Source organism: Eublepharis macularius, chromosome 1, assembly GCF_028583425.1.
Source record: "Eublepharis macularius isolate TG4126 chromosome 1, MPM_Emac_v1.0, whole genome shotgun sequence".
NCBI lineage: Eukaryota > Metazoa > Chordata > Lepidosauria > Squamata > Eublepharidae > Eublepharis > Eublepharis macularius.
Window position 1 is genome coordinate 194031843 of NC_072790.1, and position 16890 is coordinate 194048732.

General features: G+C 43.8%; 1 protein-coding gene across 1 annotated transcript in view; it reads right to left on the reverse strand.

The window, feature by feature from the left end:
- Positions 1-13100, reverse strand: part of HHAT (hedgehog acyltransferase) — a 259513-nt gene extending 246413 nt beyond the window's left edge. Inside the window, exons 1-2 of the mRNA XM_054980529.1 lie at positions 13051-13100; positions 7549-7706 (exon numbers count right to left, since the gene is read on the reverse strand). Of these exons, the coding sequence (XP_054836504.1) occupies positions 7549-7657 (109 nt within the window). The 5' untranslated portion in view covers positions 7658-7706; positions 13051-13100. The remainder of the gene's footprint in view (positions 1-7548; positions 7707-13050) is intronic.
- Between the last annotated feature and the right edge of the window lie 3790 nt (positions 13101-16890).

The window sequence follows — 16890 nt, forward strand, 5'->3', positions numbered from 1 at the left end:
CAGTAACATCAACAGATACTTTTATACAGCTTTCCAGCCATAGAAAGTCCAATCACAGTTCTGTACATATGTTATTGCATATAGTTAATGCAAAATAAGGATTCTAACTTGTTGAGTTGTTGGGTATTATTGCGGCAGGGTTTGTGAGTATCACTAAATCACTCTAGGTGGGTAGGCAGCCCCACAACTGAGAGCTGAATCACGCCCGGTGGGTAGGCAGCCCTGTGGTGCCCAGCTGAATCACTTACTGGTGAGGAAGTGTCATCTCAGAGCAACTGTTAGTATGGCCACCAAGGGCCAGTTTGAGCCATTTGATGCTGTTGTGGAGGACTACGACTCCTACCTCTCACGATTCCAATTTTACCTCACGGCAAATGAAATCACTGGCACTGTGTGGAAGAAAGCTGCCTTCCTCAGTGCCTGGACCGCCCAACATTCGAAACCACCCATGTTCTTGTGGCACCGGAAGTGCTAGAGGAGGTGCCACTCGAGTCCATCAAGGCAAAGCTTTTCACCATGGCTTTTGAAAATTGCATGCCGCCATGCCTTCTACAAGCATGACCAGGCACCGGGAAAGTCCATCGCAGCACGGCTCTGTGAATTTGCCGATCTCAAAGAAGCCCTCTGTGACTGGCTGGTATGCGGCCTATGAGACGAAAAGCTACAGCAACAGCTCTTCGCAAGGAAGAACCTCGATTTTAAAGCAGCGTACAAGGAGATGACAGCAGCAGAAGCAGCAGACCAGTCCATCAAGGAAGTGCGGCAGTCGCAGACCCAGCACTTCTTGTGAAGGCAGAACAGGTCCACCACAAGATCCTCGAGAGTGAGTCCAAAGAAGAGGACAAGATTCATCAGACGCAAGGAGCAAGGATCAAGCGTTCTGAGCAGCCATATAGCAGTCCCCCATCTGCAAGCTGTGGGGGAACCCACAAAGAAGATATTGCAGATTCCGCGACACTAAATGCCAGGCATGCAGAAAGAAGGGGCACATCGCACTCTATCATCTCCATGGACACCTTCAACCGTGTGTGCGCCAGCCAAAAGAACCATCGCCTCGAGCCTTGTGACCTGATCCTGACAGACTTCTAAGATCGTCACGTTCCAGTGGTAGGAACTGGCTGAGTCATGGTCAGCTACAAGGACTTTCACGGCCCCCTCCACCTGGCTGTAGTCAAGGGGTGCCTCACTAGTTTACTGGGACTTGATTGGTTCAAGATGTTAGGCTCCACATCACCAGAGTCCAACAAGTCAACCAATCCAAAACTGAAGCTGTGCATGCTGAGTTTCCCGCCATGTTCAATGGCTCATTAGGGTACTACAAAAGGCCACCCGTCTACTTTGCCCGCAATCCAGCAGTGAAGCCAATCCATCGGAAGGCACGTTGTGTCCACTCCGCAGTCAAACCGACCAGCTTCAATAGCACTGGCCACCATGGGAGCAGGGGCAGGACAGGGACTTTTCCTCTTGCTCCGTGGTCTCAGACACTGTACCAGCCAAGGCAGCTGAGGGCTGCAGAGACCCACCAACCGGGAACAACAGCAGTCTACTCGCAGGCTCAAGCAGCTCGGAAGCTCCCGCAAGAGACTCCTTTACCTCTAAAGCAGAGGCAGCAATGGACGCTTGGACGTCCGCCTCATAGCACTCTGGTGCGACAGCACCGCGCAGGTTCTGGAAGATTTGCTATCCCCCCAGCCTATTTTGGTGACTTTGAGTGGCACGGGGTGCCCCAAGCTTAGGGGGGAGGGGTGTTATGTATTGGGTTGAGTTAGGGCTTTGCAAGGCCCTTAATGTCAGTTCATTGAGTGTTTGCACTGTGTAGACCTTCAATATTAGCCTAGGCTCCTAAAGCTCTCATTGCTATTGGCTGTTTTTCTGCTGGTTGCATCCAATCCATTATGTACAATAAAGTCCAGTCACAGTTCTGTAAATATGTTACTTTGTATATAGTTAATGCAAAATAAGGAGTCTAATTTCAAGTGCCTATTGGTTGTTGGGTATTATCGGGGCGGGGTTTGTGTATATATATTTGGCTCATGTTGAGCTTGTGTAGTCTGTCTGTCATTTTTGGCCTTCAATAAACATGTTGTTCTGAGCTGAACTTATCACTGGCTGAAATCACTATGGGCAAAAAGCACAATACTTGATACTCAACACTAATTTTTTTAAAAGCTCTTACTCATTCCCAAAGCACATCTCTAGTGGACTGATTAGAGAAAATTTGAGAAGTTAAAAAGAAATTAAAACAGCTTCATTTTACAAAGCAGAGGTGTCTTGTATACATTGGCAAGACTGGAGTAAGATGGGAGACTTGAGCATCTTAAAGAGTTATGTTTATTTATGTCATTTGCAGTCTGCCTTTCTCGCTGAGACTCAAGGTAGATTACATAGTGTAAGATTAGTACAGTCAATATCAAGGACATTTCAATAAACCATGCCATAGGATAAACAAATGCAAGTTCACAAAGACATAACATTAGCAAAAATTGAATACAGAGTTGAAGAAATGCTGAGAAAGAACATAAGCAAATCTAGGACTGACATTAGGCAACATAGAACTGCACAGTTGGATCATACTTAAAGCAACAGGTAATACCTAGGAGCACGTACTTAAAGCAACAGATAGGACATAAGGCAATATAGTGGTGAAGTCTATGGTCCCTAACTCATTAGATGTTCCCAATCAATCAGTCTCCTTCTACGTTACTGATATAGTGGTGGTACTTATTTTTTCATGTAGAGAATTGACGGTGTGGGGAAAATATAATAGAGACTGAGAATGGCTCATTCACTTCCAGGAAACTTGACCAAGGGAGGTTACTAACCAGGGAAGCCTGTCAGTTCCTTATACACATGACCCCTCCATGTGTTATGACATTAACAATACTAGAACCAAAGTATTCATTTTAAATCATTTATATAAAATATTTCTATCCCATCTTATCACCTTGGACTCAATGTGAAAAAATGTTGCTTTGGTTCAGTTATCTAATCACAGTAAGTTACACACCTGTTAGGTTTCCAATATTTCTAAAAGCTGCTTTGCTATCTCCCTCTTGTGGAAAAAATAAGATACAGCAATTTATTTCAATAGCATACTGACAACAGAAGTGCAAAATGAAATCTCCAAGCAATATTAGGTAAAGGTGACAGGTAAAGATTATATTTTAATATACAATGCAAAGCTGAAATAACTCTAGGCTCATCTGATTCAACCATCACATTTTACCTTTTAATTGGCTCAAAAAAAAGGAGGGTCAAGGTTCACAAATTGGGCTTATGCACAAATGGTTTCTTCATGGAATGTTCCATCTAAGTCATTGGTTCCCATTCTTTTGGTATGGTGACCCACAATTTCAGATTTACCTGATATGGTGACTCATTGATTTATTGTCACATTAATTTTGGACTATAGGTTTTTGGTAGCCATTGTTTTCATGCATTGTAACCGCAAGTTTATCTATTTTATAACCATTATTTAAGTGACGCAAGCAAGTTTACTTAACGCACCTATTAATGTGAAATTTGTTGAAATATATATTGCACGTACAAAGTTATTCAGTTTTTTATGTGAATGTGAGAATGCAACTATTTGATTGCAGGTCATAGCTTCATAAGCTATAAAAATTAACCTAAAAATACAGTTACACAAGCAGTGTTAGATATAATCTTCTAAAAACCTTTTAATGATTTTACGATAAAGTCCATTTTGGCTAGTATCAGTGGGTAAGTGGGCATAGAATTGCCTTGCAAGTAAACCCCATTGAATTAAATGAGATTTACTTCAGAGAAAACACACAGAAGCAAAGGAGAGAGGGTTGACCAGTTCTCACCTGGGTATACAGAGCCAGGGTCCTAGCCCCGTGACCTCACTTCTTTTCTAAAGTATAGATTGAGAAAGCAAAACGTTGAAAAGAGGTTGGGGTTTCTTTGAGTTGCTCCCTATTTAGTTGAAAGCCTCAGATTCCAAACCTGAAGTTCCTCTGTCTTACAATACTCTTTTAGAATTAAAAGACCCCACCACCATGTTCCACTTAACTTCAGTGACATACGTTTGTTTGTTTTGCTGCAGTAGAAATGGGATGTACTAAAATGAATGACAAGAATGCTCACTGGAAACAATAGAAGATACCTGACGGCCCATTGGATTTAATGGAAGCCAGGAGTGCCAATTGACTTGCAAGGGCTTTGTGATTACAGCAAATGCTGCAAAGAAAATGCAGAATAGGTTTTGAGAAACCTGCTCTGGGCCTGGAATGACAGCCCCCCTGAGTGGAATGACAGTCCCTGGGAGTAGCATAAGTGTTCTGTAATTGGAATGACAGCCCCCACAGAGGAATGACGACTGATTGATACCACTGCTCTGGAACTGGAACTCTAAAGTTTGTGATTCCAGTTGCAGAGAACTGATTATAATCCCAGGGACCATCATTCCATGCTAAGGGTTGTCATTCCAGTCCCAGAGCACTGTTTCCACTCCCAGGGGCTGTCATTTCACTCTTGGGACTGTCATTCTAGTCCCAGAACATATATGGTACTTCAGATACTATCATTCCAGACCCAGAGCAGGTTTCTCAAAATCTGTTCCTCATTTTTATTGCAACCTTTGTGTGCTGTAATTATGAATTTCAATGGAGCTCATGCAAGTCAACTGGCATTCCTAGCTCCCATTATATCCAATGGGCTTTCAGGCATTTCTCATTGTGTCCAGTTGGCATTCTTGTCATTTGTTTTAGAACATCCCTTAGAAACTGCTGTTTAAGAGAAGGATGACAGAGCCATGAGCCATGAATTAGTCCATATCAGTATCAAGTAGGGTTGCAAAACTTACATTTTTTCTGAAAGTTGTATGTCTGTGTTATGTTTTAATCTGATAACCTGTTCTGATTGGTAGCTTCAGTTTTTTATGATGTCATCAAGATGGCTGAAGCCAGTTTTTCCTACTCTTTCTAAAAATTTGAGTTACAGCTCATGAACTAAGTGGCCAATTTCAAATTTTGAAACATTGTTGGAAAGCTAAGAAAGTCTCCTATAAATAACTAATACTCACAATTAGAGATGGGCACAAAATGAACCACGGAACAAAATTCCATACAGAATGGCTGGTTCGTTTGCACCGAAACACGCGTTTCATGGGAACACGTGATTACAGAACAAACGAATTTTTTCCAGCCATTCCGTGGCCAGGTTTGGAGTTTCACAGACCCTGCAACAGTTTCAGCCCATCGGCTAAACCCAGCATCGGGGTCTGTGAAACTGACAGCCCATGTGCAGGAGAAAGGGGCTGTCAGTTTCACAGACCCTGTGTGGGGTTCAGCTGATGGGCTGAAACCTGCGCACCGTCTGTGAAACTGACAGCCTCTTTCTCCTGCTGCCCAGGCAGTCAGCTTGTCAGTTTCACAGACACTGCACTGGAATAGTGCAGAGTCTGTAAAACTGACAGCCCCGGCATCAGGAGAAATGGGCTGTCATTTCGGCTAAACCCAGCATCAGGGTCTGTGAAACTGACAGCCCATGTGCAGGAGAAAGGGGCTGTCAGTTTCACAGACCCTGTGTGGGGTTCAGCTGATGGGCTGAAACCTGCGCACCGTCTGTGAAACTGACAGCCTCTTTCTCCTGCTGCCCAGGCAGTCAGCTTGTCAGTTTCACAGACACTGCACTGAAATAGTGCAGAGTCTGTAAAACTGACAGCCCCGGCATCAGGAGAAATGGGCTGTCATTTCACAGCCCCCGCACTGGAACCGGCACGGGGTCTGTAAAATGACAGCTTCTTTCTCCCGTTGCTCTGGCAGCAGAAGAAAGAAGCTGTCATTTCACAGACCCTGTGCTAGAACCGGCACAGGGGCTGTGAAATAACAGCCTCTTTCTTCCGCTGCCAGAGCAGCGGGAGAAAGCTGTCATTTCACAGCCCCCATACCGGCTCCAGCGCAGGGACTGTAAAACTGACAGCCCGTTTCTCCTCCTGCCCGGGCTGTCCATTTTACAGACCCACCGCGCGGGTTCTGCGAAACAGACAGCCCAGGCAGCAGGAGAAATGGGCTGTCTGTTTCACAGACCCCGCACTGGGGTCTGTGAAACTGACAGCCCCTTTCTCCTGCTGCCTGGGCTATCAGTTTGTCAGTTTCACAGACCCTGCACTGGAACAGTGCGGGAAATGACAGCTTCTTTCTTCTGCTGCCAGGCAGCAGAAGAATGGGGCTGTCTGTTTCAAATGCCCTGCACTAGCTTCAGCAGCCGGTACAGGGCGACTGAAATGCCACAGAACAACGAACCACAAACTGGGAAAAGGTCAGTTCGTGGTTCGATGTTTCGTGGAATGCTACAAACCACGAAACACATGGTTCGGGGGGGGGGGGGTGTTCCGTGCCCAGCTCTACTCACAATGCCTCTATCCATTTCCATTTTTGTGATATAAGCCATAGTCATTTTTTCCCCACATTTTTGTAAGGTTTGCAGCACATGGAGCTCAACTTAATCCTGATAGTCACCTAAAGTATATTAGACAATTGTAGCTTATTCTTTTGCCTTATCTTATCCTATTCTTCCTTAAAATAAATTTATTGCCATAATTAATAAACAATAAAACATTAAAATAAGTCATAAGAGCCAAAACCAAAACACATGTGGATTTAACTTAGAGCTACACCGATGAGTTCCCCCTGCAGGTTAATCAACCTCAGGTAGCAATCCTCAGGTTGCCACCTGCTAGTTGTTCTCCCACTTCCGGTAGCCCTCCAGGTATTAACTAGAGCCCATGCCTTTTCCATCATAGCTCCCTCCCTATGGAACAGTCACTGGAGGTAGTGGTATTCAGGAAGTGTTGCAAGGCTATTTGCTAGGAATTTTAATGGGGTGTTAGCATTTGAAGGCAGGAGGAGTTACATAGGGTTTTATAGTATTTTTATTTAAATTTTAAGGACCTTGAGCTATGGGAAAGGCAGCGTAAAAATATTTTAATAACTAAAGATTTGGTTGATTTATCTAATTGAATCTATCAAAGCTGACATGGTTTCTAGCAATTTAAAATACAAAATATAGAGCCTAGTCTTAAAAACAATTACGTTTAAACCTTTGACTTTAATGATGCTATGCCAAATTAAACAAACATGTTAAATCATGAATATTCAGAGATTTTTCATCAGACAAGAAAAGTATTCTACAGTATTATAAATAATAAAATTATGTGCATTTATTCCTTTGAAAACTTATTAGCAAGCTGACCTTCAAATCTGTTTAGTCTGCTTCTATTAAAAGGTAAATGTCAAGTTATGCTTCTAGTCATTCCTTACTTACTAAACTACAAGCCTTGAATTACACTTTCATTAAAGAATATGAGCACAGCTTGTACCTTTCACATGCCTTCTTTGCAGCTCCCATTCACACAATGAAAGGGTACCCAAAAGCTTCAAGCAAAAAGCCCCAGTGGGATGCCCTGCTGGAGACTGTTAGAAAGTACTCCATTGAGTCATACTATTTAAGTTAATACACTACAAACTACAAAAGCAAAAAACAATCAGTACAAAAGTGAATGAGCCTGCAACAGAGACTTACCTCGAGAGACTAGGAACACTTCATAGAAAGAATAAAAATGGAAGCCAAAAGAAAGAACTAGGTAAAGATACAATTCCCATTGTGGCAGCAATTCTAATTGTAGTGTCATTTCTCAGCCTCTGTGTCTCCTATGAGGATGACATCTTAGTAAACAACACCTGAAAACAACGAGATAATGTGCATTTTATAGCTGGACCAATACTGAGGTTGCAGGGTGAGGCAGGATAACAAACCTAAGCAAAAATATAATACTCAAGGATAATGGTGCTATTATACAAAGGCGCAGCAATCCAGTTAGGGGCTATATATGCATCCGAGCAAGATTCTGTGCATATAATCCTTTGCTGAATAGAGAGTTTGGCTTGCAAATAGATGCTACTCGCTCAGTTTCCAAGTCTGATCCACAGTTGTATATACACAGCCCTGTAGAATGCAGTAGAAAAGAGCAAGGGTCCAGTAGCACTTATAAGACTAACAAAACCTATCATTATATTATAATGATGGACCAATGGGAAAATATGTGAGTAAAGGGGCTTAAATTTACATTGTTAGACTTAAAGAAAATTTTTATAAAATGATGCATCGGTGGTATATGTCTCCTGACAGATTAGCCAAAATGAGCAAAGGTATGTCAAATAAGTGGAAATGTGAGAAACAAAGAAGGAACATTTTATCATCTCTGATGGACCTGCTGTAAAACTATAAAATTTTGGACCCAGATTCATATGGTCATGCTGTACAGTTTAAGCCAGAAGCCTTTTTGTTGGGATTAATGGACAAACAGTTGGAAAATCGGCATCGGTTTTTATCTCTATATGATTGCTGCAGCTAGGCTGCTGAACACACAGAAATGGAAAAATACAGAATTACCTTCACTAGAGGACTGGACTATGAAAATGACAGAGTAAGTTTTGCGGAGATGGCGAAACTTACAGCTTTGATCAGAGAGAAAACATGGTCTATCTTTTTGGCTAACTAGAAACCCTTTATTGACTTTCTGCACGAAATGAGGAATAATGACTTGATGATTTGTGGGTTTGATCATTAAGAAGATAATGGGGGAATATAAAACAAGTAGAAGGGAGGCAGGAGTGGAAAAGAAAATTTTGGAGAGACTGTAATTTTGCTTAAAAAATAAAGATAAGTGTTGTAGAGAAGAATGGAAATATGTATTATTGTTCTTTTTCCTTTCTAAGTTCCAAGTTCTGTTACTGTCTACTTTTTCTTTATTCTTGTTTTCTGCCCTTTCTATGGGCTTTTATTTCTATTAATAAAATAAAAATAACTTTTTAAAAAGACTAAAAAAATCTGTGGTAGGGTAAGAGCTTTCGTGAGTCACAGCTTTCGTGAGTCACGTGAGCTGTAGCTCACGAAAGCTCATACCCTACCACAAATTTTGTTAGTCTTATAGGTGCTACTGGACTCTCATTCCTTTCTACTGATACAGACAAACACAGCTACCCATTTTGTTCTATCTCCATCAGTAAAATGCAGCAATTATACTAATTCAAAAGAGGACCCTCTCTCTCCCCATCAAAAAGATCATTTTAGAGGGCTACATGTGTACAGCTCTGGTAACTGCACACAATGCTGGATTGGAACCAGTATACGTGCATCTCACAATTCAGCAAACAGCTCTTATCAGCAGCAAACTTTGATCCATACAAACCACTTTAAAGATGTGTGGAGTTTAAACAAGCAGCTTAGAAGGTGTTGGATGTAAAATCTCTTTGGAAAACATGAAAAAAATCGTCATATTTTGCACTACCAGAGTATTTTTAAAATGTCATCATGCTGTATTGTCGAAGGCTTTCACGGCCGGAGAACGATGGTTGTTGTGGGTTTTCCGGGCTGTATTGCCGTGGTCTTGGCATCGTCAGGAACCACAATGCCAAGACCACGGCAATACAGCCTGGAAAACCCACAACAACCATTGTCATCATGCTATTTTAGTAATCTTTAGTGATCCTGTAAGGTAGGTCTGGATTATTTTGGGGGAAAGGTGATGGAAGGTACTGTGGTTATGAAATACTGGTAAATGTATATAACCCTCCAAGTTGCATAGGAACATATCCTTCTTCCCTGAACCCAAATAAAAATTCTTGCCACATAACTTAACCCAAGTGAAACCCTGCATCAGTAGCAATATTAACAGCAGTTAACATCAACCAGGATTACCACATAACCAGAACTTGAATCCAAGCCCATGCCACACCCTGGATAAGCAGTAGTCCTAGTACAACACCAAACTGTGATTAAGGCAATACAATAGAAAAAAGGGGAATTAGTCTACAATTAAAAAGCAAGAGGCTGGGAGGGGAAGCAGTGTGTGACTCCACAGCTAAACATCAGGAAGGATCACATTTGCACTAAGTCCCAGGAAGAGGTGAGATCTGAACTCGGGGCCTTGTGGACTGGACACTAAACTGCCCCAACTCTTCTATTACTCACACACACAAATACTGTTTACTAGTGTTGATGATCTGAAAGAGAACAGATTATGTTCCAAAAATGAATTCAACAGTAACATCTAAACTGCAGCATCTTTACTTACACAATGCACAAATTTGTTCTATGTGCCCACCAAGAACTAAGAACAATTTTTGTATCTTCATATTTATCTCTCAGGAGTGTTGCAGTTCGAAGAGCAATTTTTTTGAAGAAGTCATCTGAAATATCTGTAAAACATTCCAGACTCAGATACTTATATATCACATTCAAAGAAGTATTTGGATTAATTCTGATCTAGTCTGAACAAAATGCGATTGTTTATGCTCTTGGTTACCAAAATAAATATTAAAAGCACAATCCTATGCAGAGTTCTTCCAATCTCAACCCACTGATTTTAACAGGCTTAGACTAGAGAAACACAGCATAGGATTGCACTCTAAATGTTTCCTTCCACAAATCTGCCTTCTACTTGCTTCTCAATGCCTTTAATTTAAAGTAGTATTTCTTATACTGAAGCCGGCAGCTGATTTCTCTGCCCTTGGTTACTGTACATTGTCCCCCTAATATAATCACATGAGGGCACCATGCATAAAAGCATAGAGAGCAGGACCATATTTGATGGCTCGACATATTTGATGGCTCGACATATATGTCAGCACAGAGCCTAGAAATGTGCTTGGACCATGCAGTCAGAAACTGTGGGGAAACAAACATGTGGAAAAGCAGTGTTCTCCAATTACAAGAATGCAGTCTACGAACATACAGTTTGTATTTACACAAAGAATGCACAAAGACAGGGCTAGTGGGTGTTTTCCAACTCACCACTCCCCCCCCTCCCCATATATGCATTGCCTTACATGCTTTAAGATCTGTTTACTGGGCTTTGACGATTGAGCATCAATGACTGAATGTGTGAACTGGTTCCACTGAAAAGCATAGTATCTGAGGTGACAGAAATCCATGCAAGTCCATGTGTAGAATCATTCTATCAGCTCTATCCTAGGCATCATGTTTTCCCAAAATAAGCCTCACTAAAGATGCACACTGGCACATGTTGAAGTATTGCTCTGTGTTAGTGGTGTAGTGATTGAGTGGTTAAGAGCACGGGACTCTAATCTGGAGCCAGCTGGGTGACCGTCGATCAATCACAGCTCCCTGGAGCTCTCTCAGCCCCACCCACCTCACAGGGTGTTTTGTTGTGGGGATCATAATAGCATACTTTGTAAACCACTCTGAGTGGGTGTTAAGTCATCCTGAAGGGCGGTATATAAATCAAATGTTATTATCATGATTAAATTATAATTTGTAAGACGGGTTGATTTTCTTAGATGTGTCAGAGTGACTTCAGCCAATCCTGATTGGGCTCACAGTTTGTGGTGCCACCTCCTCATCCGTAATGATGAGTATTAGCTTGAGACAAGAGCACAGTTTTTTCTCCCACATTAACCCTTTAGTCAATTCTCTACTTCACAGTAGGCTGCAGTTTTAAACCAGAGAGTCTGTCAAGACTGGGCAGAGTGCATGAAAGACCAGTGATTACTGTGAGACTAGAGTTATACCCTCCTAAGCCTGCAGGTTTAGAAGGGTATACGTAGGACAGCAGTGAGGATGGCCTCCACAGTACTGAGGAATAGCAGAGAAATAAACTGCTGCATCCTCTCACATGAGCAAACAAGGCATCTAGGATTGTCAGATTGTGTTTGTGAATGTGAGTTATGTGCCATCAAGATGCTTCCAAATTATGACAACCCTATGAATTAACCACCTCCCAAATCCTGTCATTGACAGCTTTGCTCAGGTCTTGCAAACCAGAGGCTGTAGCTTCCTTTATTACGCCAAACCATCTCATTTAGGGTCTTCCTCTTTCCTGCTGCCTTCCACCTTTCCTAGCCTTCTTGTCTGTTCCATTGAGCCTTGTTAGATCACCAACGTTTGCAAAAACTGGATCATACTCATGTGTATGATCACTGATGGACATGATAAATACTGATCAACCAGTGATGGACAATAACTGATGGACATGATAAATACTGATCAACCTCCCAGGTGGTAAAGTTTGGCACCCTGAATTCAATGACTTGCTCCTAGACTGCATAGGAATCAATGAAGTCTAAGAATGCAGTGAGGTACAGTTATTGGCGAATTTTTGCACAAAGCCCGACAAGGGCTTGTGGGTGGCATCTCGTTTCCCCCTGCATCCCCTCCCCCACTATTTCCCTTTTCCTTTCCTAGTAGCCCCTACAGCCTGTTCCATTTCCCTGTTTCTTTTTCCTCTTACTCTATCTTCTCTTCTCCCCTCCCCCCCCCAGCTTTCCCTCTTCCTTCACACCTTTTCTGAGAAGGAACTAGCATCTCCTTTTAAAACCAGGCAGCAGGGCCTCTGAGACTGTGCACAGTACAGCTCCTCCCACAGGCTACATTTTGCTTTCCAAAGCTATATAAGAAGTGCTATAACAAAAAACACCCAACACAGGCTGTACATTTCTTCTGGCGGGATCTCGTTTTCTGGCCACCAGCCAGGAGGATGAAATTGTGTGTAGAGGATGAACCTAATCCCTGAAGGCACCCTCTGTACGTTCCCCAGGCAAGCAGCGGCGGCGAGGTCCTGTGGCACTTTAGAAACTAACAGGTGCATTAAAACCTTCAGCTCCAAGGCCAAGTTAAATGGCACAACTAATATACAATCTTGGCAGAGGGCTCTTTTTTTCGTTTCTGCACATGCTCAGAGGCAATGTATTCTCTAAGATGTATTTGAGATTGTAGATCTGAACCGCTAATAGGTCCCGAGGCTAAACTCCGGCTTTAAATACGTCCTCCAAGTCACTGTGAGGCTCTTCTTATATAGCCACCTACAAAGTTTCCTGGAGCTGCCTGGGGACTTTCCCTCTCCAGCATTGCTGCCGCAACAAGGACGGTCCTCCTCTTCCCTACTCCGCTCTTATTCTGGGCACAATTTGGCCGCCGCCGCCCTCCCTTTCCTCTGCGGGGCGGTTCTCCATTCGCAGTCTTTGGACCGACGCAAGGCTCTGCAGAACAAACAAAAGCACCAACCTGGAAGGAAGCGTGCGCCACTCGGCTCCTTACGCAGCCCAGCAGACTCGCCACGTTTCCGGCTCCGGCCCGGCGGGCTGTTGCTCCGCCCTTTCTCCGGAATGCGTCTTTTGTCGGGCGCTGCCTTCCAAGGAGCCTCTGGCGTCAGCGCTATAATCCTACGTGCATTTGCTGGAGCTTAAGCCCCACTGAACAGAGTGGGACCTCCATCCAAGTAAAGATATGGAGGAGGGCGGTCTGACCGCTGCGCTTACTTTAGAGTAATAGCAAAGGGTCCAGTAGCACCTTTAAGACTAACCAACTTTATTGTAGCAGTAGCTTTCGATAGGCGCTGCTCTCGTCGTCAGATGCATGTGTTACTCTTACTTTAGAGTAAGGCTCCTTGACCATGTCTTGGGTAAATGTGCATTGGATGGACCTGCAGCAACGTTCAGGGCCGCAGCTGCAGCTAGGTTCAGAATCCAGGAGCGGTTGAGAGCAAGTGGCTACGATAGATACATATCGTAGTGTATAAGAGGAGATGAGGTCGAAAAGCAATATAAAATAAGCAGTGTAAAAGTAATTGACACACCCCTAAACCCCTCCAATATCTGTAATTGGGCAGTAACTGAGTGGTAAAGTTCCTTCTCTGAATGTAGAATTTGAGTCCAATGAGATTTGGACTCAGTGTATAAGCTTTTGAGAGTCAACACGCCGTTCCTCAGACCTTTGACTCTCAAAATCTTATAGTATAAAAATCTTGTTGGTCTCTTAAGATACCACTGAACTCAAATCCTGCTGTTCTACTCAGCTGCCAAGCTGAAACTTCTCTGAATATTAAAGATCTCAGGTTCAAACAAGGGACACTCAAAAGGATTTCGGTTCTGGGGAAGGGTTGCCAGTCTGGGTAGGCATTTCTAACCTAGACAGGAGAACATGTTATTAGGCATTGGTGTATTTATCTCTTAATTTCTTTCTAAAATCTGAGGTTCATCTTCAGTGGATCTAACATCCCTGCAGCTTGAGCAGAACACATGCCTTCTCTAGACCTGTTCACATGTTACAGTATGCTTCATATATATGTATTTATGTAAGAAAGACCCAAAATGCATTCACTTTGCAATTGAAACCAGGGACCAGTACCTAACTAAATGTGGGGGGTTTCCAACTTGTCTTCCCATCCTACTTGCTCAGAGGTGGTAGGAGCACAAGACATACATACCCTCCAACATCCTTGGCAAGGAGGTGAGAGAGCCTTTCCTTTTTTTTCTTTCAGAACTAGCAAAAAGAAGCTCTTCTTCACTAAGTTAAGAAATAAATGGTGAAATTCACTGCCAGCAGTTGTAGTTAGATGGCTTTAAAACAGGATTTGAAGGATTCATGGAGGAGAGATCCACCAGTGGCTGCTAACCATGGTGACTAAAGGGAGTCTACATCTGGGAGAATTAAGCTTCTGAATACCTGTGCTAAGAAGCAGAATCAGGGGAAGATCTTGGCCTTTGTCTCCTGTTTGCTGACCCCCCATGGTAACTATGGCCGTGGTACTCACTCCATAGCTTGCAGAGAGCCAAATTTACAATTACCATGAACCAAAAGAGCCATAGAACCACTGTGTGTCCTGTGTACCATGCCAAACACACACACACACACACACACACACACACACACACACACACACACACACAAAATAATGTGAGATGTAACTATAATATTTTAAACTAGCAACAGAGCCCATTATGTGGAAAAATACAATGGGCTCTAGAAAACTGATTTGGCAGGCCCCCACTGTGGGGCCTTGGGAGGGCCGTGCTGCCAAGCTGGGCCTTCCTGCCACCTCCACGGCCCCTCGAAGGCCTGGTGCAGGCATAGAGTTGCCAGGTCCCCTCACCCTCTAGGCGGAAGACCTGGCACTCACCTTTGGGTTGTCCTTGCGTGTGCACAAAGCATGTGTGCTCCTGGGCTACACAATGATGTCACTTCTTAGACGTGATGTCATTGCACAGGCTACGTGACACCTCAGGGAGTGCTCCTGCACTACACAGCAGCCTGATTCGGCCCGAAATGAACCCAATTTGACCCAAACCAGGCCACTGCAGAACATGGCAGCACTGCTGGGGAAGCGTGAGGGGCCTTGGAGTGCTGCTGCACTCTGCAACAGGACAAATCGGGGCCGTTTCTGGCTGAATCCAGGCACTGCAGTGCACGAAAGCGCTGCCAGGGAGGCATGATGGGTCCTGGACCGCTCCTGCTCTCCACAGCAGCCTGATTTGGCCCAAAATGGACCTAATTTGACCCTAATTGGGCTGCTGTGGTGCACGGGAGCACTGCTGGGGCAGCACAACAGGCCCCATAGCCCTTCTGCGCTCTGCAGCAGGCCAAATTGGGCCACTGTGTTGCGCAGGAGTGCTCTTGGGGTGGCATGACAAGCCCTACAGTGCTCCTGCACTCCACAGCAACCCAATTTGGGCCTGTTTCAAGCCGAAATTGGTCTAGTGCAGCATGTGGGAGCTCGCCACACCACCTGGGAGCTCGGCCCGGGAGGTGTGCTCCCCCGCCTTTTCTCTTGCCAGCCAGGTGAGCAGGGAGTGGAGGGTGCGAACGGGTGAGCATGGCAGGGAGGCTGTGTTGCCGATGATTCACCTTTTATCCCTGCGGAGTGGAATATGGAGCAGGTGCCACACTGGGGAATGGTGCTCAAAGAGCCAGAGAAGGCTCCCGGACTACTATCAGTAATTTGCTAGCAGAAAAGGTTTTTAGTAATTAAACCTAGTGACCACTAGATGGCTGCACAATACAAGGAATGTTTGCAAGCAAAGGTTCCAAGCTTAGACAGGGCAGCTGATAATGTTTGGAAAGGAATTGCTAAGGGGAGAAATCATGCATATTTATTAGTCGGATGTCAGCTACCATTCTGCTATAGGTAAAAAGGCGCTGTCAAGTTAAGTAGGTCAGTACATTGATCAACCTTGACAGTGATCTCATCTGGAAGCGCTTACTGTCTTGGCCTCTCAAGGTAGAAGAACGCTTTCCCCACCTCTGCTCAGCCTGTTGTTTTCTTTCCCCTCAAGGAAGAAAGAGAAAACAAGTGACAAGTTTCGTGGAGCCTCAGTTTATTAGGCTACCTCTAAACAAATCAGTTTGCATACAGCCTGCCATACCTGTCACATACCCCCTACACACACATTTTCCAAAGCACTCAAAAGTGTAATATTTTTAATTTGGGCGAATTCAGTGCTCCCCCTGCATAATACACATTGACTGCTTTTAGAGTCCTGCAGCCAGCAGTTTCGTAGGCTATTTTAAATCAATATGAGAACTTAGCTGCTCTCACCTGGCCATATGTGTTTTCCCAGTCTCTGCTCATGCTCCCATTTATTTGTTTATTTACCACATTCTTCCCATCGTACTTTTTGGTTTTCATTTTCCATTTCTTGTGCCTTTTTTTTCTTGTTTAAGCCTACCCCTGCCACTCACATCATCTTACTGAGCTGAAATGTCCCCATGGAATTGCTGCTTGCCCTGTTGGAGCAAATATACAAGTACCACTCAAGACAGAGCAAATTGCAGCTCTGAGAGCCTGTTTGAAGTTAAGAAATGGAAAGGGGAGCATAAATCTGCCTTCTTGTGGCACCAAATCCTGATCCAAATCTGGGGTCCACATACCTGCCTTTTGAAAGGGAAAAAAAGTTAGAGAGCTCATTCATAGATCTCCCAGCTTCACTTTGAATTTGTCCTTCAGTTGTAAAGACGAACCAGCTCCAGAAACCCTCTTGCAGTGCATTTGTATTGACAGCCAACATAATTGTTCAATGGTTAGAATGTCAGTCTAATATCTGGGTGACCCAAATTTCAGAGTGGAAC